At 48.5% G+C, this 24,193-nt stretch overlaps 1 protein-coding gene and 2 long non-coding RNA genes across 3 annotated transcripts; 2 read left to right on the top strand and 1 right to left on the bottom strand.

The window, feature by feature from the left end:
* The first annotated feature begins 8,160 nt into the window (after window positions 1–8,160).
* On the top strand, window positions 8,161–12,404 carry LOC101687372. The gene is made up of 3 exons (XR_198715.3): window positions 8,161–8,257; window positions 10,922–11,030; window positions 12,094–12,404. It is a non-coding gene; the product is annotated as an uncharacterized LOC101687372 (long non-coding RNA).
* A 4,934-nt stretch (window positions 12,405–17,338) lies between these two features.
* LOC123387601 lies at window positions 17,339–20,083 on the bottom strand. Its single transcript, XR_006602032.1, has 2 exons — window positions 19,700–20,083; window positions 17,339–17,608 (listed from the first exon to the last, which is right to left on the bottom strand). It is a non-coding gene; the product is annotated as an uncharacterized LOC123387601 (long non-coding RNA).
* A 185-nt stretch (window positions 20,084–20,268) lies between these two features.
* Window positions 20,269–21,140, top strand: MIF (macrophage migration inhibitory factor). The gene is made up of 3 exons (XM_004742486.3): window positions 20,269–20,502; window positions 20,673–20,845; window positions 20,949–21,140. Exons 1-3 carry the CDS (start codon window positions 20,395–20,397, stop codon window positions 21,013–21,015), a joined length of 348 nt encoding a protein of 115 aa, XP_004742543.1. The 5' UTR covers window positions 20,269–20,394; the 3' UTR covers window positions 21,016–21,140.
* The last annotated feature ends 3,053 nt before the right edge of the window (window positions 21,141–24,193 follow it).

Genomic DNA, 24,193 nt, shown 5'->3' with positions numbered 1-24,193 from the left:
GATATTTTTTTTTTTAGGTTTTTATTTATTTATTTAGAGAGCACAGGCAGGAGGAGGGGCAGAGGGAGAGAAATCCTCAAGCAGACTTCATGTTGAGCAGGGAGCCCAACGTGGGGCTCGATTCCACACCACTGAGCTCAAGACCTGAGCCGAAATCCAGAGTCCATCGTTCCACTGACTAAGCCACCCAGGTGCCCCTATCAGATATGCCACTTTTCTATGGGTGCACGGGAGAAGAATGAGGCACAAACAAGTCAGCCGTGAGAGGGAGGGAGCAGGAGCACTGCTGGAAGGACTATCATCCCAACAACTCCTCAGTCCCGTATTTATTAGATACATATTAGATACAGGATGGCAACAAAGAGGAAGAAAAGGTTATACAGTAGTCATAGGTCTAGTAGGTAGTATATTTTTCTGTCCCTCAGAAAAATATATTGCTCAAAATACTATTTTAACTAATGAGGAGTTGTACTGCTCACGACGGCGAATCTTGCTCCACGATATTTCTGATTCGTTGTAGGCACAGGGAGTAATACAGAAGGAAGAGACATTCCAATCACATAAAAGGTGGAGCATAGTTTTATGTTTTGAAGGTCTTCTATATATGTCACGGCTGATTCTAAATCAGCAATTCTTTCATTTAATCTCTGCTCTATGATTGTTGATTCCAGACTTTGCTAGCATTCTCGGGCCACTTTTGTACAAATTGCATGATTTGTACAGCTTGATGCAAGGCCATTCCTGCAGTTGTAGCTGTAACAGTAATGACTGTAATTCCTAAAATAGCTGCTACAAGCAGTCCAAGAAGCCTTTTGTTCTATGGACCCAGTCCTTCAGAACTGTTAAAAGTACAGGCATATCTGGAGAGCTTTCCCAAACACTGTGGTTGTTTTACTGGTAACCAAATGCCTATTCTTCTTCTAGCTTTGAGAAAGACAGAATTGTCTGTATAAATGTTCTCATCCACGCAGGTGAAAATTTTACATTTGTGACAGTGTATTTCTCTTTTGTTATGATCAATAGTCATTTTTCCGGTAACAAAATGGTCTAATATACTCTTACCCATTCTTCCCTAATCAGGGAAAAGGTGAATGCAAAATGACTGGACTGATAAATGTTAAGAGCTGTTCCAGACTCTTAGGTGATTTAAAGCAGTGGTGACTTTCCATAAATTCTTTTGTCTTTTATGATAATCAGCAAAAGGAGATGGTGCAGAAAGTCCTAGCCCATGCCAAATCAGAGGTGCACTTCCCCAAGTAGAGGTTCGTGGCAAGGCATGGTGATCAGAAACTTGCCATTTTAAGTTCCGATGAGAGGAGCAAGGTCTCCCAGTGCAGTTGTTGACTGCCATGCCTTTAGGGGACCAGTCCCATACAACTCCGTAGAATCATTAATGAGGACACTGCGGTGAGAAGCTCAACAATCCTCCCATTAGGGACGAATTCCCTTATCGGACCATATTTGTGTCAATTTGCATTTGCCGATATTCATTGGCGTGGAATCCTTTAGTAGAAAATAAATGTAACTGAACTTTTAATTAGACTATTTTTTTAAAAGATTTTATTTATTTATTTATTTGACAGAGAGAGAGATCACAGGTAGGCAGAGAGGCAGGCAGAGAGAGAGAGCCGGGGTTGGGGGGGAGCAGGCTCCCTGCTGAGCAGAAAGCCTGATGTGGGGCTTGATCCCAGGACCCCGAGATCACGACCTGAGCTGGAGGCAGAGGCCTTAACCTACTGAGCCACCCAGGCGCCCCTAATTAGACTATTATTAATAGGAGAGGCAACCAACCATCTCTGATCATCAGGGATAACACAACTGGAATGGCTACCAATACAATTGGTCTATTTTGATATACTAAGGTAAGATTAATGTTTGTGCCCTCCTCTTGGGGCAAAAATGGCAATCTAGGATCCAATATTCCTGGTACCCATATTGATGCATTCAAATAAATTGGTATTATATCTTCTCCCCACTCTACTGGGCAGAGAAGGGGAGGATTAGGTATACATGCCCAATAAGTAAAGTTATCTATTTGAGCATATTATATCCAGGAAAACTTACAGTTACTGTGATGAGTGTCATCATAGTTATGGTCATGCTGTTAGGGGTGAATGGATGCTGTTCATTTTCCAGAACTACTTCTGCTTTCTTGGTCAGTTTCTTTATCTGACCCCATGTTGGAATCCTTACTCGGTCCATCCCAAGTATTTTTTTTTTTAAAGATTTATTTATTTATTTATTTGACAGAGAGAGAGAGATCACAAGTAGGCAGAGAGGCAGACAGAGAGAGAGGAAGGGAAGCAGGCTCCCTGCTGAGCAGAGAGCCCGATGTGGGACTCGATCCCAGGACCCTGAGATCATGACCTGAGCCGAAGGCAGCAGCTTAACCCACTGAGACTCCCAGGCGCCCCCATCCCAAGTATTGATTTGACTGCTCTGTAATGTGAGTCTCTCTTCAAGATGATCAGTGGGACTGGTTTTTATCTTTAATTTTTTCCTCTTCTTGCTTATGACGAACCTTTATGGAATGAGAGGGCACCCATACAGGTTCGATGGCTTCTTTGGGTAATACATATATGTATCCTTAACCCCAGGTAAATTACCTGGGAACCATTGATCAGAAGTAACATTTTCCCACCAGACCAGGGGATATACATTGTCTTGTTTTTGTTTACCAAAATGTCTTTCTACTGCTGCAGTGTTTTTATCACCACAATTCAAAAAATTCAAGAGTAAATAAAAGTTGGCTAGTATTTGAGAGGGACCTTGTATGCCCTTTTGTTTGTAGTGTAAGGGCCTACCTAGCCAGAGCGAGCCATTTTGTTGTTTATGCAGTAAACTTAGATTGAACCTGCCCCTTCCCCCCAAGAGAAAAGCGCTTAGAAACAGAACTGGTGAAATATGACTGACCAGCCCCTGATAACGGAGCCCACATACAAGGACGGGTCCGGCCAGGTGGAAATGTCAAATCAGTGAAAGCGCACGTTTTACCTCCCTACCCGCCAAGGATGAGCCAGGCCAGGTGGAAATGTCGAACCAAGGGAAAACGCAGGTATTACCCATCAAGGAGTGTGAGCCCCGCCTATCAGGTGCCAGACAAAGGCGCCAATTCCAGCCAAGGTCATAGGCTGAATTAAATGACTATCATGGGGTAAATTGTAATTCAATTGGCCACCTGTGTGTGGCCAGGCTCAATCACATAGCCTTTGCTCTATAAAAGTTAGTCTCTGAGACTGGGAGGGGTCGCCTCTTTGCAAGAGACAGCCCTGGCCAGTCAGTTTGATTCTCGATGCTTGGTGCAAAATAAAGCCCTGCTTAACTTTTGCTTTGTATCGGTCTCTTCCTTTTCTCTATGGACCCTTTCAGTAGAGCTGTCATTTTAAGATTTGGTTAGCCCTGGGCACCTGGGTGGCTCAGTGGGTTGAGCCACTGCCTTCAGCTCAGGTCATGGTCTCAGGGTCCTGGGATCGAGTCCCGCACTGGGCTCTCTGCTCAGCAGGGAGCCTGCTTCCTCCTCTCTCTGCCTACTTGTGATCTCTCTCCATCAAATAGATAAATAAAATCTTAAAAAAAAAAAAAAAGATTTGGTTAGCCCACTCTACAATTCCTTGTCCTTGAGGATTATATGGGATGCTGGTGGAATGTTTAATATTCCATAAATTAAAGGACTGTAGCTTACTTGAAATATAAGCAGGTGCATTATCATTTTTATAGCTTTGGGAATTCCCAAGACCGTGAAGGTGGAATGGAGATGCCTAGTAACATGCGCAGCAGTTCCTCCTGTTTGGACTGTAGTCCATATAAAGCAAGAATGTGTATCTACAGTGACATGAATGAAAGATTGTTTCCCAAATGAAGGATGTGAGTGATATCCATCTGCCGCATCTCATTCGCAGTTATGCCTCGTGGGTTGAGGCCCGCTGGCTGTGCAGGCAGACCGATGGTAGCACAAAAAGGGCAGGAATGGACAACAGAATTTGTTTGTTCCTTAGTGATAGGGAATTTGTGTCCAAGTCCTTTTTGGTTTCTATGCATGAGAGTGAAAATCGGATGCTTCCTGAAAAGCTGAGAAAACGAGAGAATCAGGTATTTCATTACCTTTAGTCAAGGGCCCAGGATGGCCAGTGTGACTTCAGCTGTGCGTAGCATAGAAAGGGGAAGAACGCTGATGAATGAAAGACTGTTAATGATGAAATAATGAGTGGAGGGAGACATTTGATGTAAAATAGTAGTTTCAATACATTGTAAAACGTACACTGTATATAAAGAATCAGATAACAAGTTAAATGCAGAAGAAACATCTTGAAACAATGTAATAAAAACCACCACTAATTCTGATTTCTGTGCTGAGACACCAGTAGTAGGTATGACTTTTGAGGTAGGACCATAAAAACAAGCTCTGCCTTTTACAGAGCCATCGGAAAAGTAGGTAGGGGTGTCTGTGATTGGATTTTTAGAGGTAATTTTAGGAAGCATGAAAGCAGTGCACTTTAGAAAGGAAATAATAAGTAAAGATAGGTAATGACATGTGTTTCCAGTAAAGCCACTAAGGGCAATTTGCCAATGTAAATTATTCTGGAATGCTGTTTCAATTTGTATTTTATTTAAAGGCATAACAGTTACTTTTGGATCATATCCCTGTATTTGACAAGTTCTTTTTCTTCCCAATTGAATAATGCTACCAATATGGTCTATGTATGTAGTGAGTCTTTTAACCATATTATTTGGAAGAAAAATCCATTCTATGATTAATTCTCCCTGCACAATTAGGTCCAGTGGGTGTAAGCGGGGTATGAAGAATAAGATCACCTAAGGGTGGGCGCCTGGGTGGCTCAGTGGGTTAAGCTGCTGCCTTCAGCTCAGGTCATAGTCCCAGGGTCCTGGGATCGGGTCCCGGGATCGGGTCCCATATCTGGCTCTCTGCTCAGCAGGGAGCCTGCTTCCCTCTCTCTCTCTCTGCCTGCCTCTCTGTCTACTTGTGATCTCTGTCTGTCAAATAAATAAAATCTTTGGAAAAAAAAAAAAAGATCACCTAAGGGTATTTTAGGTTGAACTCTATCCATCTGCATTAACTGAATCTCATTTTCAACAAATCGTAATTCCTTTAAGGCCTCTCTTGAAAGGGTTCTAGGGCTGTTTAAATTAGGATCTTCCTTCGAAGAGGCAAATAAATAGGTGCTGTAAAGCATAAGTGGGAATTCCAATTTTAGGTCTTAATTATTTGATATCATAATCTTACCTCTATGAATCTGAACTTTTTGCGGTTTAATAGAGGTCCTGTCCATAATGAACCCCAAATATGAGAAAGGTGTGGTAGTTAGTATTTTTTCTGGAGCTATAATTAGTTTGTACTTTTCAAATTGCAACAGAAGCATATTAAATCCGTCCTGTAATTGTATATTATCTGAGGCTGCACATAATATATCATCCATATAATGGGTAAGATAAATTTGTGGAAATTGATCTCTAACTGGCTGGATAACTTTTGCCACATGTTCTTGACAGATAGTAGTGCTATTTAACATTCCTTGTGGTAAAACTTTCCATTGATATCGTTTGGCTGGTTCTTTTAAATTTACACTGGAAATAGTGAAAGCAAAATGGGGACAATCCCTTAACAAGTGGTATAGTATATGGGGCGCCTGGGTGGCTCAATGGGTTAAAGCCTCTGCCTTCTGCTCGGGTCATGATCCCAGGGTGTTGGGATCGAGCCCCACATCGGGCTCTCTGCTCAGCAGGGAGCCTGCTTCTCCCTCTCTCTGTCTGCCTGCCTCTCTGCCTACTTGTGATCTCTGTTTGTCAGATAAGTAAAATCTTAAAAAAAAAAAAACAAGTGGTATAGTATAAAAGCAATCCGTAAATCTATGATAATTACTGTCCATTCATGGAACTAAATTAAGTGAAGGCATTCTGGGTTGCAGACACCCCATAGGTTGGATAATAGAATTTATCACACATAGGTCTGTTGTAAGTCTCCACTTTCCTGATTTTTTTCATAGTAACAAGGACAGGCAAATTCCAAGGTCTGTGAGATTCTTCTGATATGTCCTTTTTTTAGCTGCTCCTCAACTAGGACTTGTAAAGCAAGTAGTTTTTGTGTTAAGGTCCAAAAAAATTAGTGGGAATTTTAGTGTGAAGCTCGGCAGGCATTAAGAGACAATCTCTGGAGGGGCGCCTGGGTGGCTCAGTGGGTTAAGCCGCTGCCTTCACCTCAGGTCATGATCTCAGAGTCCTGGGATCGAGCCCCGCATCGGGCTCTCTGCTCATCGGGGAGCCTGCTTCCTCCTCTCCCTCTGCCTGCCTCTCTGCCTGCTTGTGATCTCTCTCTGTCAAATAAGTAAATAAAATATTTTTTAAAAAAAAGAGAGAGAGAGACAATCTCTGGGAATAGGGATATATAATCCCACACTACCAGGCATAGCGTGTAATTAATTTAAAATGGTACATCTGTTGGAAAGCTGAGTGCTATGGGAGAATTGGCCCCCTTGTTTTTCGGGGCTGAGGGCTTGCTGAGAAAGGAGTTTCTCTGATGGGGGATCCACCCCCCTTGTGGAATTTGGAATGACACTGCTTTGCCCCATGTTTTACATGCCCCATGTTTACATTTAGGACAGAGACCTGGTGGCTTATGTCTTGCATTTTGTGGAGGGCATTTTCCTTTTCACCTACATTGAGCCTTAGTATGCCCTGTCTGCCCACAGTTGAAACATTTTCCTTTAAATTTTTCTGTGGTCAGAGCAGCCATTGCTTGAGCTAGCAAATTGGCTTTATAGGTCTCTGTCCCCACTCTTTGGCATAGCTTAATACAGTCCTTTAATGTTCCCTTGCCTTTAAAGGGTGCTATCAATTTTTTTTGCAATCAGCACTGGCATTTTCATATGCCAACAGCTGAAGAACAGTATCAGCAGCCTCGAGGTTATTTACCTGTCTTTTAATAGCTTCTTGTCATCTCACAATAAAATCACTATAGGGTTCTTCAGGACCCTGTACCACCTTCTGAAAAGAAAAGCTATTCTCTCCCAGGCTCTCAAACAACGCTGGAACTGCTCAAATAGCTCTATCACTCACTTGTACTTCATCTTGCACCCGGGCCCATGACCTAACGCCCATGAGCTGCTCCAGGGAAATAGGAACATTATTAGCTGTGTTGTGGGCAGCTGCTGTTTCTGCATAATCTTGCCACCACGTTTTATTTTTTATTTATTTTTTTTTTAAGATTTTTATTTATTTATTTGACAGAGAGATCACAAGTAGGCTGAGAGGCAGGCAGAGAGAGGGGAAGGGAAGCAGGCTCCCTGCCAAGCAGAGAGCCAGATGCGGGACTCGAGCCCAGGACCCTGGGACATGACCTGAGCCAAAGGCAGAAGCTTAACCCACTGAGCCACCCAGGCACCCCGTCACCATGTTTTAAACTGCAAAAACTCACTTGATGATAAGACTTTTTTTGCTAGTGATACCAACCAACTGGAGTAAGTCGATTGCCTTCTGCGATGCCTTGAATGATCCCCATTGTATATGGGGAATTAACTCCATAGTTCTGTACCACCTGCTTTAATTCCTTCAATAATTTGAAGGGAAATGGCTCAGGCCTGGCCTCAGAGATATTGTTAGGGTTGTTGGGACGATACCCTTGAGCGACATGTTCCCTAACAGGAACCAGGACATCAAAGTGTAAAGGCATCTAGGTCTCCTGCTGGTTTTGCTTTCATGAGGCCTTTTTAAATTGCTGACAACATGAATTTTTCATTCTTATCATTAAGTGGTGCTTTCTCATAGGACTGCAGTACCAATTGTGATGGTGTGGGCACAATGGCAATTGTTCCCTCCTTTTATTCTATTATTGGAGAAGGAGGAAGAGGAAATTCCTCCTTTACGTATTCCTTCACAGAGACTTTAGTTTTTTCTCTGGGGTGGCATGTTTAGGTTCCTCATTTTTAGTTTTCTCCTGAACACTCCTTATCGCTCGTCGAATCAGGGGTTTGTAAAGGTTCCAGAACAGAGCGAATAAGGGTCCAAGTAGACCATATAGTAATTGGAATCGGTTTTCCTTTAGCATGCAAAAATTTAACTCATGACCATGTCGGTAGGTCTAAAGTCCCGAATGTAGGGAACCAGGAGCAAAGTTCTTTAATTACCTTTAAAAGCTCCAGAAGTTCACCCTCGCTGACTTTTGCTCCTCCTGCCTTTAGGAGCCTTCTCAGCAAACATACACAAGAGTGACGATCTGTGCTCTCTAGGTTACCCACACCCTGAGGTAAGTACCCACAACTCACCAGCGGGGAAAAGGCACGGCTGTGCAGAAGTCACATTGGGGCTTCTTCTGTTTTTGTTTTTTGTCCCTATTGGGACGCCACGTGCCACTTTCCGATCTGTGCACGGGAGAAGAATGAGGCACAAACAAGTCAGCTGTGAGAGGGAGGGGTCAGGGGCCGACAGCTGGGAGGACTGTCACCTCAAACTACCCCTCAGTCCTGTATTATCAGATACAGGATGGCAACAAAGGAGAACAGAAGGTTATACAACAGCCATAGGTCTAGTAGGTAAATGAGGAGGAATGTGAGTCCTACATTGGTCACAGGACTTAGAGGTAAACAAGGAAAGCAAGGAGAGTCAGGTGTGTGGGGTCCAGCAGCGGGAGTTTGCAGTTGAGGCAGCACGCTTAAAGGGAGTACCTTAACGGGAGGCTTTCTCTGAGGCAGGCGGGGGGGACAGTGAAAAAGGGAAGCTCTCGAGTGAGCCGAGCGGCCCGGGTGTCCCCAGCTGCTCGGCTTCAAGGACATGTATCATCCCCTCCACCCGAGGCCAGTTGCTAGTAGGATTTTCTCAAGGTCATCTTGAAGAGTGCCTGCGTGACCAGTACAACTCCTCATTAGTTCAAGTTGTATTTCGAGCAATGTATTATTCTGAGGGACAGTTACACAGATATTGTTAGGTCCCCCAATAATGGGTCTGCGATTAAAGGAGTGAGACTGATACAAAGCAAAGGTCAAACAAAGCTTTATTTCACGCCAAGCATCAAGAATCAAACTGACTAGCCAGAGCCGCTCCTCTTTTTTTTTTTTTTCTTTTCTTTTTTTTTTAAGATTTTATTTATTTATTTGACAGACAGAGATCACAAGCAGGCAGAGAGGCAGGCAGAGAGAGAGAGAAGAGGAAGCAGGCTGTCCACGGAGCAGACAGCCTGATGTGGGGCTCAATCCCAGGACACCGGGATCGTGACCTGAGCCGAAAGCAGAGGCCTTAACCCACTGAGCCACCCAGGCGCCCCCAGAGCCGCTCCTCTTACTGTAGAGAGGGTGACTTCGCTCTGCTTCACAGACTAGCTTTTAAGGGCAAAGGCTGTGCAGTTGGGCCTGGCCACACACAGGTGGCCAATGAAATTGTAACACACAGAGAAAGCTACACACTCATGTTAGGTCATACATAAGTGACCAATTGAACTACAATTTACCGTAGTAGATATTTGAATTAGCCCATTACCTTGGTCAGAATTGGTGCCCAAAAGGCTCCCAGAGGGTGGGGCCCAAACTCTTGGTAACTAGGGAGACAGCATGCAACCCCCCAATGATCGGATGTCTCCACCTGGCCTGACCCACCCTTATATTTGGGCTTTGTTACCTGGGACTGGTTTCTGGGACTTGTTTTTAATTAAGTCCCCTGGGGTAAGGGGAGCAGGGACAGTTTAAGGGTTAAACAACAAGGTTATTGTTTAACCTGGATGGAAGTGCTCTAGCTAAAGTAGGTCCTTACAATAAGTCTTCTGCAAATATTTTCTCCCAGTCTGTCATTGTTCTTTTGTTTTTGTTTTCATTTTGTTTTATTTTCATTCTTTTGACAGTGTCTTTCACAGAGCAGAAGTTTTAGTTTTAAGGCCGTCCACCTTCTTTCTTCCGTGGATCACCCCTTTGTTGTGGTTATCTAAAAAGGCATCACCCGGGGCGCCTGGGTGGCTCAGTGGTTAAGCCGCTGCCTTCGGCTCAGGTCATGATCTCGGGGTCCTGGGATCGAGTCCCGCATCGGGCTCTCTGCTCAGCAGGGAGCCTGCTTCCTCCTCTCTCTCTCTCTCTGCCTGCCTCTCTGCCTACTTGTGATTTCTCTCTGTCAAATAAATAAAATCTTTAAAAAAAAAAAAAATAAAATAAAAAAAAAAAATAAAAAGGCATCACCCAACCCATGGTCTGCTGCCTAGATATTCTCCTAGTGTTCACCATTTTCTATTGGGTTGTCTTCTTATTTTTGAGGTGAGGACTTTCTTCATACGTTTTAGATGTCAGTACTTTGTCAGATATTTGTGATGCCAATATTTTCTTGAAGTCTCTAACATGCCTGTTTTATGTTCTTAGTAGTATCTTTTTTAAAGATTTTATTTATTTATTTGACAGAGAGAGAGAGATCACAGGTAGGGAGAGGGGTAGGCAGAGAGAGAGGAGGGGAAGCAGGCTCCCTACTTAGCAGAGAGCCTGATGCGGGCTCCATCCCAGAACCCTGAGATCATGTCTGTAGACCCAGGCACCCTTAGTAATGTCTTTTTAAGAGCAGATAAGTCCAATTTATCAATTTTATTTTGTATGATGAATGCTTCTTGTGTCCTAAGACATCTCTGTCTCTCTCAACATTGCAAAGATTTTCTTCTAAATATTTGATCATTTGGGGGCTCCTGGTGGCTCAGTGGGTTAAAGCCTCTGTCTTTGGCTCAGGTCATGGCCTCAGGGTCCTGGGATTGAGTCCCGTATTGGGCTCTCTCCTCAGCAGGGAGCCTGCTTCCTCCTCTCACTATCTGCCTGCCTCTCTGCCTACTTGTGATCTGTCAAATAAACAAACAAATAAAAATATTTCAAATAAATAAATAATTGATCATTTTAACTTTTACATGTATGTTGATGATTGATTTTGAGTTGATTTTTGTGTATGGTTTGAGGTAATTTTGTGATGGTGATCTCAGCCACCTGCCCAGCCCTGGAGATCCTGAAGGGACAGGTCAGATTTGGGTGACCAACACCTGCTGCATGGAGGGCTTGGGGACACCAGTAAGTCTTTCTCTTCTCAAATGACTTTTCAAGTCTTGTGGCTTGAAATCTCCTGGTTTGGGTTAAGGCTGTCCCATCTAAGTATGAATTGCCCGGTGAGGCTCCACCGGGCAGGGAGCAGAGAGAAGGCTGCATAGAATGGGAGGGGGGGTGGATTACCATGGAGGAATTGTGGGAGGGTGCCCATCTCAGAGCCTTGTTTCCTCTAGTCAAGGAGAGGCTGGGCCTAGGCCCCTGAGGAAACATGGATGACACTGAGAGAGGAGAAACTCTTTGCCCCACTGGCTCCCTTTTGGGTCCCTTGCTGGAATGACATCCTGATTTTGAGTTGATTAGAAAGAAGTATAGGACAATGCAGGCCCTTTGCTGGCATGGAAACAAGGAACAATCTGGGCAAGGTTGTAGCAAGGACGCCTCTGGCCTGAAATCTCCTCTGTGTCCCCAGGGATCTCCTAGGTGACCCACAGGCCTGGGCCTTTCTCCCTGAGAGCCCACACTACCACCTCCCTGACTGCAGAGACACTGAGGCCTGCCTGGTGTGTGAATCCCTGCCTGGGGCCCCCAGACCACTCCTGATGGAAGGACCCCACCATCCAGCCCCTTCAAATCCTTGTCTGTCAGTCCCCACAGCCCCCTGAAATGGTCTCCCTCATGGCCAAAGGCCCCGCAGCTCTGACTCATGTGCCCAGAACCCAGATACAGTGTGGCTTCTCCCCCCCTGCAGAGTACCAGGAGGGCTCCCTCTCCCGGCCCACACCCTTCCCTTCCTTGCTAGCTAGTTACCTGGATTCTGTGCATCAGCTTGCCAGGGAGAGGTTGGGCAGAGAACCTGGCTACCGGGTCTCATGCACTGCTTGTAAGGGTCAGGAAGGCATGGCTTCCAAAGGGCTGCAGCTGTCAGGGGGCCTGGGTGGCTCAGTGGGTTCTGCTTTCAGCTCAGGTCATGATCCCAGGGACCTCGGATTGGGTTCCCTGCTGGGTGGGAAGCCTGCTTCTCCCTCTCCCACTCCCCCTGCTTGTGTTCTCTCTCTTGTTGTGTCTCTGTCAAATAAAATCGTAAAAGAAGAAGAAGAAGAAGGGGAACAAGAAGGAAGAGGAGGAGGAGGAGGAGGAGAAAGTCAGTCTCACAGCCACAGCATCAACAGCACTGTCCGGAGCCAACATCTGTGGAGGCTTTTCTGCCCTATTGAGACTGTTCTCAGTGCTTCGCAAGAACTGGCTCCTCTATCCCCAGCAAAGGCCCCAAGAAATAAGTCCTTTTTGGTAAAGACTGTGTATGTATGTATTTGAGAGCAAAAGAGAGCACAAGCAGGGAGAGGGAGCATCGAGGGAGAAATGAGGAAGAAGTGAGGGGGAGGGAGAAGCAGACTCCCCGCTGAGCAGGGAGCCCAATGTGGGGGATCTATCCCAGGACCCTGGGACCTAAGCTGAAGGCAGATGCTTAACTCACTGTACTGCCCAGGCGCCCTAGAAATATCTCCAGAGGCTGGTTGGGAGGGAGCCCACAGTGTGGCCCTTCCCCACAGAGCCTGCAGGAGGTCAGTCGCAGGCCACGGTTCGGTGGCTCCATTCTGTAGGCAGCAGGAAATGGAAGATGAGGGAGAACCAGACACCCAAAGAAGGACAAGGTCGCTGAGGGGAAGCCCAGGTCCCACAACCAAGGCTCTGGCATTGGAGCAAAACTCTAGGGACACACACACACACACACACACACACACACACCCCACACAGCTTTCTTTGGAGGCCGACCATGAAAATGTGTCTGAGGCCTAGGGTGATGAGGCCTAGAGAGGGGTGGGTTTCCAGCTGGAGGGGTCTGGAAGGCATCCCCGGGGAAGGCTGCTGCTGAATGGAGATAGGAAAGTCCAGGACCAAGTGGAGGGAAGGCCATCCTGGAGAGGACATTGGTATGCCCCAATTTTATAATTTTATTATTACTATTTTTTAAGTAGGCTCCAAGCCCAACGTGGGGCTTAAATTCATATAAGATTAAGAGTTGCACGCTCTAACACTGAACCAGTCAGGTGCCACTTGATTTTTAGTTTTAATGATATTAAATCCTCATTTTGGGGCACTTGGGTGGCTCAGTGGGTTAAAGTCTCTGCCTTTGGCTCAGGTCATGATCCCAGAGTCCTGGGATAGAGCCCCACGTCGGGCTCTCTCCTCCTCAGGGAGCCTGCTTCCTCCCTCTCTCTCTGCCTGCCTGCCTACTTGTGACCTCTGTCTGTCAAATAAATAAATAAAATCTTAAAAAAAAATCTCTATGTTTTATCCTTACTTATCCTGAGTGTTCTGCCCCAATAACGGGTCTGTGATTAAAGGAGCGAGGCTGATATAAAGCGAAGGTCAAGCAAAGCTTTATTTCATGCCAAGCATCAACTCATCGTTTGGGTACACACCTCCTGCAAGAGAGGGCGACCCTTCTCTGTTTCACAGACTAGCTTTTAAGGGCAAAGGCCATGCGGTTGGGCCTGGCCACGCACAGGTAGCCAATGAGATTGTAACACACACAGGAAACTCCACAGTGATGCTAGGTGACCAACTGAGTTACAATTTACCCTAGTAGACATTTGACCCAGCCTATCACCTTGGTTGGGATTGGCACCCAAAAGGCTCCCAAAGGGCGGGGCCCATACTCCTTGGTAACCAGGGAGACAGTATGCATCCCTCCCACTGATCAGATGTTCTCCACCCGGCCTGATCCACCCTTGTATCTGGGCTTTGTTACCTGGAGCTGGACTTGTTTTTAAGTGAATCCCCTGGGGGAAGGGGAGCAGGGACAGTTTAATGAAAGCCTCTTGCTAAATAGGTCCTTACAAGGGGTAGGGGTCCTCAGGCTAGGATTGCCCTTTGACTTAGCAAAGTGTTAAGGTGGAGGCAGTTGAGTCCCTAGAGGAATGTCACTCTGCCTTTTTGAAGGGCTTGTCAGTGGGCAAGGAAATTTAATAATTTTTCTTCTGCCTCTGTTTCCCACATCACCTTCATTGGGAGGTTTCTTCCCTCTCACTTCTGTGCCCAGCAGCCCTTACCTACCGAATGGTTCTAGGTAGTTTTCCTTTTTTTTTTTTAATTTAATTTAATTTTTTAAAAGTTTTTTATTTATTGGGACGCCTGGATGGCACAGTGGGTTAAGCTTCTACCTTTGGCTTGGGTCCTGATCTCATGGTCCTGGGATTGAGCCCGCATCAGGCTCTCCACTCAGTGGAGAGCCTCCCGTCTCTGCCTGCCTCTCTGCCTACTTGTGATCGCTCTCACTGTCAAATAAATAAAATCTTTAAAAAAAAAAGATTTTTATTTATTCATTTGAGACACAGAGAGAGAGATAGACAGAGCACAGGCAGGGGGAGAGGCAGAGGGAAAGGAGAAGCAGACTCCCCACGGAGCTGGAAGCCCAATACGGGGTTTGATTCCAGGACCCAGAGATCATGACTTGAGCCTAAGGCAGATCTCAAGCTTCTGAGTCACCTAGGTGCCCCTCTAGGTAGTTTTCTTGTAAGCTTCTTCGCTGCAAGCATTTTGCCTCATAACTAATTGGCTATGAGACAGTTTTGCCATAAAAGATTAAAAGAAGAGTAACTGGTTTCAATAACATCATTCTTTGGTTTCATCAACTGGTGGACAGTTTGATTCCAATTCTCCATTGACACAATGTTCTCATTTGTATATTACATAAATCTTAGCCTCATAATGGTCTACACAGTGCAATGGAGTATTGAACCAACATTTGCCAAAGAACTATGGAATGGCTATCAATGGACATGTGACAATATGCCAAAACCAAATAACAGTGTAGAAGCTTTCACAATGTAAAACAAAACTGACTCAAACTAAAGTAAGATTTAAAAAAATAAACTAAAATAGGGGTGCCTGGGTGGTTCAGTTGGTTAAGCAGCTGCCTTCGGCTCAGGTCATGATCCAGGGTTCTGGGATTGAGCTACATATTGGGCTCCCTGCTCAGCAGAGAGCCTGCTTCTCCCTCTCCCTCAGCTGCTGCCTGCTGCTCTGCCTACTAGTGCTCTCTCTGTGTCTGTCAAATAAATAAATAAAATCTTTTCAAATAATAACAGTAAAATAAAATAAAAATAGAACCACCCTATGATCCAGTGACCAAACTACTGGGTTTTTACCCAAAAAATACAAATATACTAATTCAGAGGGATGCATGCACCCCTATGTTTATAGCAGCATTACCTACAATAGCCAAACTGTGGAAGCAGCCCAAGTGTCCAATGACCAACAAATGGATAAAGATGATGTGGTATGTGTGTGTGTGATGGAATGTTACTTGGCCATGAAAAAGAATGAAATCTTAAAAAAAAAAAGAAAGATAATGAAATCTTGCCATTTGCAAGGAGGTAGCTGGAACCAGAGGGTATTTCCAGAGAGAAATAAGTCAGTCAGACAAATACCATATGATTTTACTCATATGTGGAATTTAAGAAACAAAACAAATGAATAAATGCGGAAAAAAGAGAGAGAGAGAAACCAAGAGACAGACTGCTAACTATAGAGAGCAAACTCCTGGTAACCGGAAGGGGAGGTGGGTGGGGGGATGGGTTCACCAGGTGGTGGGGATTAAGGAGCACACTTGTGATGAGCATTGGGTGTTATAAGGAAGTGGCTGAATCCCTCTATCATATACCTGAAGCTAATAAACACTTTATGTTAACTACACTGGAATTAAAATGAAAATGAAAATTTAGAAAGAAGCTTTCACAATGTAATTCAACGCTCAGTTACAATCATGTATCCTAAGGGTGCCAGGGTTAGTTGAGTGTCTGACTCTTGGTTTTGGCTCAGGTTGTGATCTCAGGTAGTGAGATCGAGCCCTGCCTTGAGCTCCATGCCCAGTGCAGAGTCTGCTTGAGATTCTCTCTTTCTCCCTCTTGTCTAACCTCCTGACCCACTGTCTCTCTCTTCTGTCTCTCTCTCTCAAATAAATAAATCTGAAAAAAAAAATGCATCCTAGTGTTTGGAAACAGATATCTCTCTTAATGAAGAAAACTGAGCAAAATAATAATAATAATAAAAGTGATACAAGATGAAAAAAAGACCCCCAAAACGCGTAATACTATTTTGCAAACAAATGCATGGGTACAATCTACAAAACAAAATCAGTTATTTGCACAGAATCTCCACCTGTTTTAAATGTTCTCAAATATTTTGTATTTCTCAGCAAAGTCTCAGTAATTTTCTTTTCCAGTTTCATTAGGTCCTTTTTACTGAATGCCCCTCTTTTCTTTCTTTTCTTTTTTTAAAAGATTTTTATTTAACGGGGCGCCTGGGTGGCTCAGTGGGTTAAAGCCTCTGCCTTCGGCTCAAGTCATGATCCTGGTGTCCTTGGATCGAGCCCCGTCATCAGGCTCTCTGCTCAGCGGGGAGCCTGCTTCCTCCTCTCTCTGCATGCCTCTCTGCCTACTTGTGATCTCTATCAAATAAATAAATAAAATCTTTTAAAAAAAAGATTTTATTTAACAGAGAGAGACACAATGAGAGAGGGAACACAGGCAGGGGAAGTGGGAGAGGGAGAAACAGGCTTCCCACTGAACAGGGAGCTGGATGCTGGGCTTGAACCCAGGACCCTGGGATCATGACCTGAGCTGAAGGCAGAGGCTTAACGACTGAACCACCAGGTGCCCTTCTTGTATTTTTCTTGATTTTTATCTTTTATGGCAAAACTGCCTTATGGCCAGTCAGTTCGGTGGTAAAAACGTTTGCCACGAAAGTGCTTGCACCAAGGAGGAGTCTTGCACTGAGAATGCCTGCTGTGCCACTGGACATGGCCACTCAGGTCGTCCTTGGCAGCAGCAGGCAGGATCTGCAGTGGGGCTGTGAATGACATGAACCCAATAAGCAGGACTTTGAGCAGAGAGGGGCTTCTATTTCTATTGTAATTGAAAGGCAGCCGAAAGGCCTAGGCAGAGAGCTGTCAGGGCCTCACTGGGCTCCCACTCCTTGCTTCTATGCCTGGGGTTTTTCCAGCTTAGGGTCGCCTGACATGGACTGCACCTCTAGAGGTCATGTCCAAGTTCCAGGGTGGAGGCAGGAGGAAGGAGGCAGGGCTATGCTTCTGTCAGCAAAGCAGCTGCTTCCCCATAAACCCCATATATTGCATGAGCTTTGCGTGGCTATATTTTGTTCCAGGGGCAGCGAATGTTCTTACCAGACAGAACTGGGAGTCCATCAGTGAGGATGAATATGGAGAGGATCCCAAGCAGGTCAGCAGTCGTGCCTGCTAACACCTCCCAGAGCATGCGTCCTGCTGTTCAGCACACCATTATCAAGCCCCAGAACAAATGACCACAATGTTAGTAGCTTAAACAACAGAGATTTACTATCTCACAGTTTGAGTCAGAAGTCCAGTAGAATGGGTCTTCTGCTTACAGTCTTGTATGGCTGAAGTCAACTAGCAAAGAGACCACTTCCAAGTTCATTCAGGTTGTTAGCAGAGTTCAGTTCCTTGTGGTTGTATGACTGAGGCTCCCGGCGCCCTTATCTTCAGAGCCAGTAAAGGTACATTGAGTCCTTCTCTTGCTTTGAGTCAGACTTACCCTTCTGTCGCATCTCACCGAGTCTACCTGGAGAAAATTCTCTGCTTTAAAGGCTCATGTGATTACATTGGGCCCACCCAGATAATCCATGATCATCCTCTGTCTTAAGGTCTATAACTCTAATTACATCTGTGCAGTGCCTTTTGCCACGTAACATAACATATTCACAGATTCCAGGGGGTGAGAGCGTGGACATCTCTGGAGGCCCTCTGCCTACCACTGAGGTAATGTTTCCAGAGGCGGGCATACAGCAACAGCCAAAAAGAGACCATCCCCTCTCTCGTGGAGCTTACCATCTAGCAAGGAAACATGGCCTCATAAATAGAAATGTGGTGATGGCCTCAAAGGATGGGAGAGGTGCTGGGCACGTTATAGGACCACGTTACAGCGTGAAGCTCTGGGGGTTTCCCAAGGGACTTAGGTAGATGAGGGAAAGTAAATGCAAATTGCATTTCACGACACATGTGAGAGCCAAGAGCCAGGAACATGGTACTGAAGGGCAGCGCACAGACTCAGGGAACAAGGAAGGATGCTGCTAGTTGTGGGGGGCAGGGGGAGCCGCTTCCCCAGGGCATCATGACAAGACTACCTCTAGTATCGGTGGGGACCCTCACCAGTATTTAGGCCACTCAGTCCTCACAACCTTCTTCTGGAAGGTGCGCACTACTATCATCCTCAAATTACAGGTAGGGAAACTGAGTTTCAGACAGGTTAGTGCTAAGTGTCCAAGCTAGTAAGGGATGGGATAGGGAATGAGATCACCTCCCCAGATGCCCTTCTAGAAAGATGGGACTGACTGCTCTTGGGAAGGGTCAGAGTAAATGGTAAGAGCTCAGAGGCTGTCCTGATCATGGAAGACAGCCCTCAGCTACAGAAACATCCTGAAAATTGCAGTGGCTCACCTACAGGGGCATCACCCGTGTTTGCGGGTGCAGATCCCTCTCAGCACACTGCGACCATCTCAGAGATCCTGGTGCTGGCTCTTGAGTCTTCTGTCTGGAGTCGCTCATGTCACTTCTGTTCACCTCTCACTGGGCCAGACAAGTCATATGGCCAGATTTGACGCCGGGGCAGAGAGATAGGCTCCTCCCCGAGAAGAGCCGTGGCCCCTGGTTTTACCACAGTCTACGCTAGGATAAAGGTGAAGCCAGCTAACTTAAACTAAGGTGAGGGTGGGGAGGTGGGGGGGGCAGAGAAGGGAGGATAAGGGTGACAGTGGAGGGAAGCATGCTTCACTGGCAGGCCAACAGGTGAGGGAGGAAAAGTGATGCACTTGGATTTGGACACAGGGAACAGGAAGTGCCCAACTTGCTACTGAACTGACGGGCGCCCAGCTGGAGACATGGCATGGAATGCATCAGTCCATCAGCAGTTAAGGGAGCCTGGGGTGCAAGATGCAGGAGGAGGTAAGTAGCCTGGGGCCCAGTGGGAGGAGCAAACTCTTGCAGGCTATTGCACAACCAGGCCATGGGACCTACTTGATTGGATGCTGGCTGGTCCCAAAGGCACGAGTGTCCTTGCTGTATCACATGGCTATTGTCAAAGCCAGTGTGTGCTCTGCCACCTTAGCCTGCCAGATGCCAAGGAGAGCTCTGAGGACTTGGCCAAATGCAACATGCCCCTTCCAGCACCTGTGAGAGGTCTGCTCCCCAGCATAGCACCCTTATCTGCAGGGCTCCCCGGAGGGGGGAGTGAGTGGCCACTTAGCCACAAGCCCTTCCACCCAGTGATGGCAAGACCTGCAGGCATGGCCAGGGCCTCAATCCAGCCACTGCTCTGTCCTCTTCCTGCCAGGTCATGGCTATCTCCACTCACCCATTGGTACATTCAGCCAGTATTTAGTCTGTGTCTTTTGTATGCTTGGCACCCACTAGATGCGCCCTGAGCTTACCATTAGTGGAAGAGACAGAAAGAAATCTCTTATGACTCCTAGCAAGGGCATCCCCACAGGACCTAACTAGGGTGGGGCTTCCCTGAGGAGCTTAGGTTGGCAGAAGTGGAGAAGTTGCTCAGGGGAGCAGAGACTTGGGGTGGGCTCTGAGACAGCGCTGCTGACCACCTGAGCCTCCCCTCTTATCCCCCACCCTGCCCTTGGGGTCTCCCGACAGCCTCACTCACCTTAAAGAACAAGCGTGCAGGGAAGGCACCTGGATGGTGACTCTGACTCTGGTTCTATGGCTGCCCTGCCCCACTTCCGCCTGCAGCAAGGACTACCTCTCCCGGACACACACGCCCACCCCACCCCACCCCCCAACCCAGGCCCATAGCCATGGCGGACATGTGGCCCTGGAGACTCGGGGCGCACAAAGCTCCCGCGCTTGTGGTGGAATGGGCTGGGGCTTCATCTATGTCACCAGCTGTGAACTCCTGGGGGGGGGCCGGGGCCATGTGCTCTGTAAACCACCGTAGCCCCAACTCCTGGCACACACATCCGTGACTAAATGAAAGGACTAACAAAGAAACGAAAGGCAGATTTCTGGCCACCACGGGGAGAACGGCTTCCACAAGGTGCGTGGGCCCGGGACGCCAGAGCCCGAAGTCGCGCCAAAGTCCGCCCGTGATGACGTCACCAGTCGAAGAGGGCTGCGGCGGCGCAGGCCTGCGGTGATGTCACCAGTCGGGAGAGCAGCGCGGCAGCACGGAGGCGGGGCTTCCGCCGGCGCTAGCGTCACAGGAGGCGGGGCCGCGACCGCCCTAAGGGCGCGGGGTGGGGGGGGCATCGTGCGGCGGTCACGTAGCTCAGGTTCCCGGGCTGCAGCGGGAGGCGCGTCGGTTAGTTCCCGTGCTCCGGTCCCCGCCGTTTTTCCGCCAGCATGCCGATGTTCGTAGTAAACACCAACGTCCCCCGCGCCTCCGTGCCGGACGGACTCCTTTCCGAGCTCACTCAGCAGCTGGCGCAGGCAACCGGCAAGCCGGCCCAGGTTTGCCGGGAGGGAACAGGGACAGGGGGTGCTCGCTGGACGAGGTGGACCCTGGCCTGGGGATGGGGAGGTGGGGGCGGGGGAAGCGATTCCGGGTTGAGGCGAGGCTCTGGACGCGGATGGGGTGGGGGAGTAGGGTTGCCGCCTGATCGCTCCCTGTCTCCCCACAGTACATCGCGGTGCACGTGGTCCCAGACCAGCTCATGGCCTTCGGTGGCTCCAGTGAGCCGTGCGCTCTCTGCAGTTTGCACAGCATCGGCAAGATCGGAGGCCCGCAGAACCGCTCCTACAGCAAGCTGCTGTGCGGCCTGCTGGCCGACCGCCTGCGAGTCAGCCCGGATAGGTGCGTGGGGCCGCTGGGGGCACGACGGTGGGGGGAGGGGGAGGCGCGCGCTTGGTGCGGGGTGGGGGCGCAGCCCGTTGAGCCTGGCCTCCACGCCCCGCAGGATCTACATCAACTACTACGACATGAACGCGGCCAACGTGGGCTGGAACGGCTCCACCTTCGCCTGAGCGCCACGCCTGCCCAACCCCCCGCACCAGGCCCTGCCACCCACAATGTTGTGTCCACTTCGTCCCCCACCCCCACAGCGACCCCCACTTCCAAGTCCGGACAAATAAATGGTTTGGAGGCTGCATCTGCCTCTCGGGCTTCCTTGGTTTTTGGACAAGTGAGTGCAGGGCTGGGACAGTGACCTGGGAACGGGCTGGGACGGTTGCTCCCCTGGGAATCTACTCTTAAGGTCTTTTCTCCTAGCTCTAACCCCCTTTGCCCCATCAGCAACCCCCTTTGCCCCATCAGCGGCTCCAGCCTTTTTGGCATCCTGCCTCGGGCCACAGACTCAGGAATCAGAATCAAATCGGAGCTTGGGGCTCTGCCCTCCTAGGGCAGGTTCCTGACTCCGCCCTTGGCGGGAACCCAGACTTAAATCTGTTCGCGCCCACAGGGGCAGGGCCACCACCAGGGCTCTGACTGCCAGAAGAGTGGGAGGGAGAGGTGGGGATCAACAGCTGATAGGCCTGAGGGGGGGTTTAAGAGCCAGCCACGTCTGGACCTTTTCTCCTAGCCCCACCTTCCCGGGTACCCCGGGAGAGAAGGCCCTCTCCCGGTGGCACAGGGTCAAACCTTGCTAGGCTGGTGCCCTAGTTTCTTGACCTAGAAAGTCCCGTTCTGGAACTTTGGGACAGTTTTCCGGTGGGGGTGGGGAGGTGCCCAGGAGGCAGAGTCCTTGGTTATCTTGCCCTCTCTGCCCCCAAATTTGTGCCTGGGTTCTGCTGTCCTCTGGCACACAGTTCCCAGAGACAACACCCGGTCTGTAGTTGTGGTGCCTTTCACGTTTTATGGAACCATGGCTCTGGAAAGCCTTCAGGTGTTAGTCAACCCTGCTAGATATTGAAGGTCTTGGCCCTGGGGGACACTGTCCACAACAAAATCAGTATCGAGGCCCAAAGTGACTGGATTCTTAACTGGTTCAAAGCCCCTTCAGCCAAGGCCAGGGGCTCCCTTGTGGGGGTGAGAATAGGACAGTAGGCAACTCTGCCCCCACGCTTGGGGCTTTAGCTGCCATGCTGCTTCCCAGAGCCGGTGCCTTCGGACTAGAATGCCTTGGTAGCCCACAGTGTGTGATGCCTCGTGTTCTGTGGCTGCAACTCCTTCCAGGTGAGACGCAGCCACTAGCACTAGGAGTTCATGTACCCAGAGTTGGCCCTAGAACCATCTCAGCCCTTCTGTACTGCCTGGCCTGTGGGAACAGTCAAGTTCATTTCCCCTGCTTGTACAGGGAGAGGGCTCCTCTGGCCACATGAGCCCCATCCCTGGGGGCTCCAGAGACGTGGGGGCCTCACTTTTGGACTCCTGCTGACTAAGCCTTTGGGACCCCTTGCTCTTTCTTGCTTAGCCTCTATGTAAACCAGCTTAATCTTCGATGGAAGAGATGGTTTTTTAAAAAATGGAATTTAAGTGAATTTACTTTTGAAAGCTGAGGGGCTTTGAGGGAAAGGGTTGCTGCCAGGCCAAGCCTTTGGAAGCTGTCACTGCCTTTCTGACATTGGCAGTGAGGAACAGGCCTGCCTTTGAGCCACAGGCAGTAACAAGGGCTGCCTTGTGTGTGTGTACAGAAGCCTGGGGCCTGTAGTTGCCGTGGGCTCCTTCCTTGAGATGGCTCCCAGTGGTCTATCCCACGCAGCACCCACTATCCCTTGTGGCGTCACCATGAACATCACTGTGCCCATCCCAGGCTTCAAGCAGAGGATGAGTCATTTTCTCTGATTATGGCAAAATAATCAGACCTCAGAACAACCCAGGCCCCAGAGCTATGGAGCCGGGTAGCTGGCACTTTACGCATGAATCCACTCCCCCGCCTGCCCTCTCCCTCTCCCATCATGGAAGTTTTGAGAGTTTGCCCATCCTCACTTAACTAGCTTACTAGTCAAGATGCCTAAGGACTGCTCTGCTTCGCAGTCTAGGTCCTGCAGCCCTGTGTCAACTTCAGCCCCAGACAGCAAGGATTTACTCCCAGAAGAACAGTAGTAGTGATATTTGGGGTCACGTTTTAAAAGAGGAAGGAAAGCGGTGCCTGGGTGGCTCAGTGGTTAAAGCCTCTGCCTTCGGCTCAGGTCATGATCCCAGGGTCCTGGGATTGAGCTCCGCATCGGCTCTCTGCTCAGCAGGGAGCCTGCTTCCCCCTCTCTCTCTGCCTGCCTCCCTGCCTGCTTGTGATCTCTGTCCAATAAATAAATAAAATCTTAAAAAAAAAAATAAAAGGAGGAAGGAAAGTCACAGATTCAAGGGAATCTGGAAGGGTGTTTGCCTATCTTTGGGGGTGGGGAGGGCAATCTTCTCTTCCACAAAGATCTCTGAGGGTCTTGTTCTAGCTGCTTCAGTGAAAGGGCTGGTGGGCCCCACATCTATGTCCGTGCAGGGTTTGGGCATGGGGCAGGGGTGGGGCACGGGGATGGCAGCATGGCTCCAGCTAAAGCCAGAACCTGGCTTGTGAGCTGGGGCCTCCTTCATGGATCCAAGCACCTGCTGCTCCCACCCCGGCCCTGGCCTTTGTCACAACCCCTCAAGCTCCCTTGTGTTCCCAGTTCCCGACACAGAATCTCCATCCTCTGCTTCTGGCTCTGTGCGAACCTGCCATTTGTGTCTCCCTCTTAAATCCTGAACTATACCTGGTCAGAGTGTGCAGGGTCATGGGTCTCTGCGAGTATGGGGCCCAACTCCCTCCTTTAACAGATGAGGACACTGACCCCAGCTTTCCTGGGTATGTCAGTGCTGGCCTGGCCACCTCACAGGACTCACCCACACATTACCCCCTAGTACCCCCAGTTGGGTTCACCTTATGGTATCTCATGAGCAGTGGGGGTCTCCTGGGGCAGAAGGGGCATAGGAGACAGGCTGGCCCCCTGCTGTGTTTGGGAAGGCTGAAGCCAACATCCAGGAGAGCTGAGGACAGCCTGCCAGCCGCCGCCCCCTCCATCCCCCAAGAAACGGGAGTGTCAGGCTCTCAAGTCAGCTGGGACGTCAAGGAAGTGGCTCCTTGGAATCCATGGAAAAGGTCGGGCATCTGTGAGTCAGGAACCCCACTGTTGCTTCTGCGCACCATGCTCCCAAGTCCCCTGGAACCAGTAATTGCCCTTATGCCAATGAAGGCTACTGCTGCATCCCATTTAAGCCATATCCCGTTCCCCA

Source organism: Mustela putorius, unplaced genomic scaffold (assembly GCF_011764305.1).
Source record: "Mustela putorius furo isolate JIRA1106 unplaced genomic scaffold, ASM1176430v1.1 tig00003858_pilon_pilon_pilon, whole genome shotgun sequence".
NCBI lineage: Eukaryota > Metazoa > Chordata > Mammalia > Carnivora > Mustelidae > Mustela > Mustela putorius.
This window is presented reverse-complemented; position numbering and strand designations above follow the sequence as displayed.

Coding starts and splice junctions, on each gene's coding strand:
- MIF (XM_004742486.3), top strand. CDS start 20,395: ATGCCGATGTTCGTAGTAAACACCAACGTCCCCCGCGCCTCCGTGCCG. Junction 20,503..20,672: donor CAACCGGCAAGCCGGCCCAG/GTTTGCCGGGAG, acceptor GTCTCCCCACAG/TACATCGCGGTGCACGTGGT. Junction 20,846..20,948: donor CTGCGAGTCAGCCCGGATAG/GTGCGTGGGGCC, acceptor CACGCCCCGCAG/GATCTACATCAACTACTACG.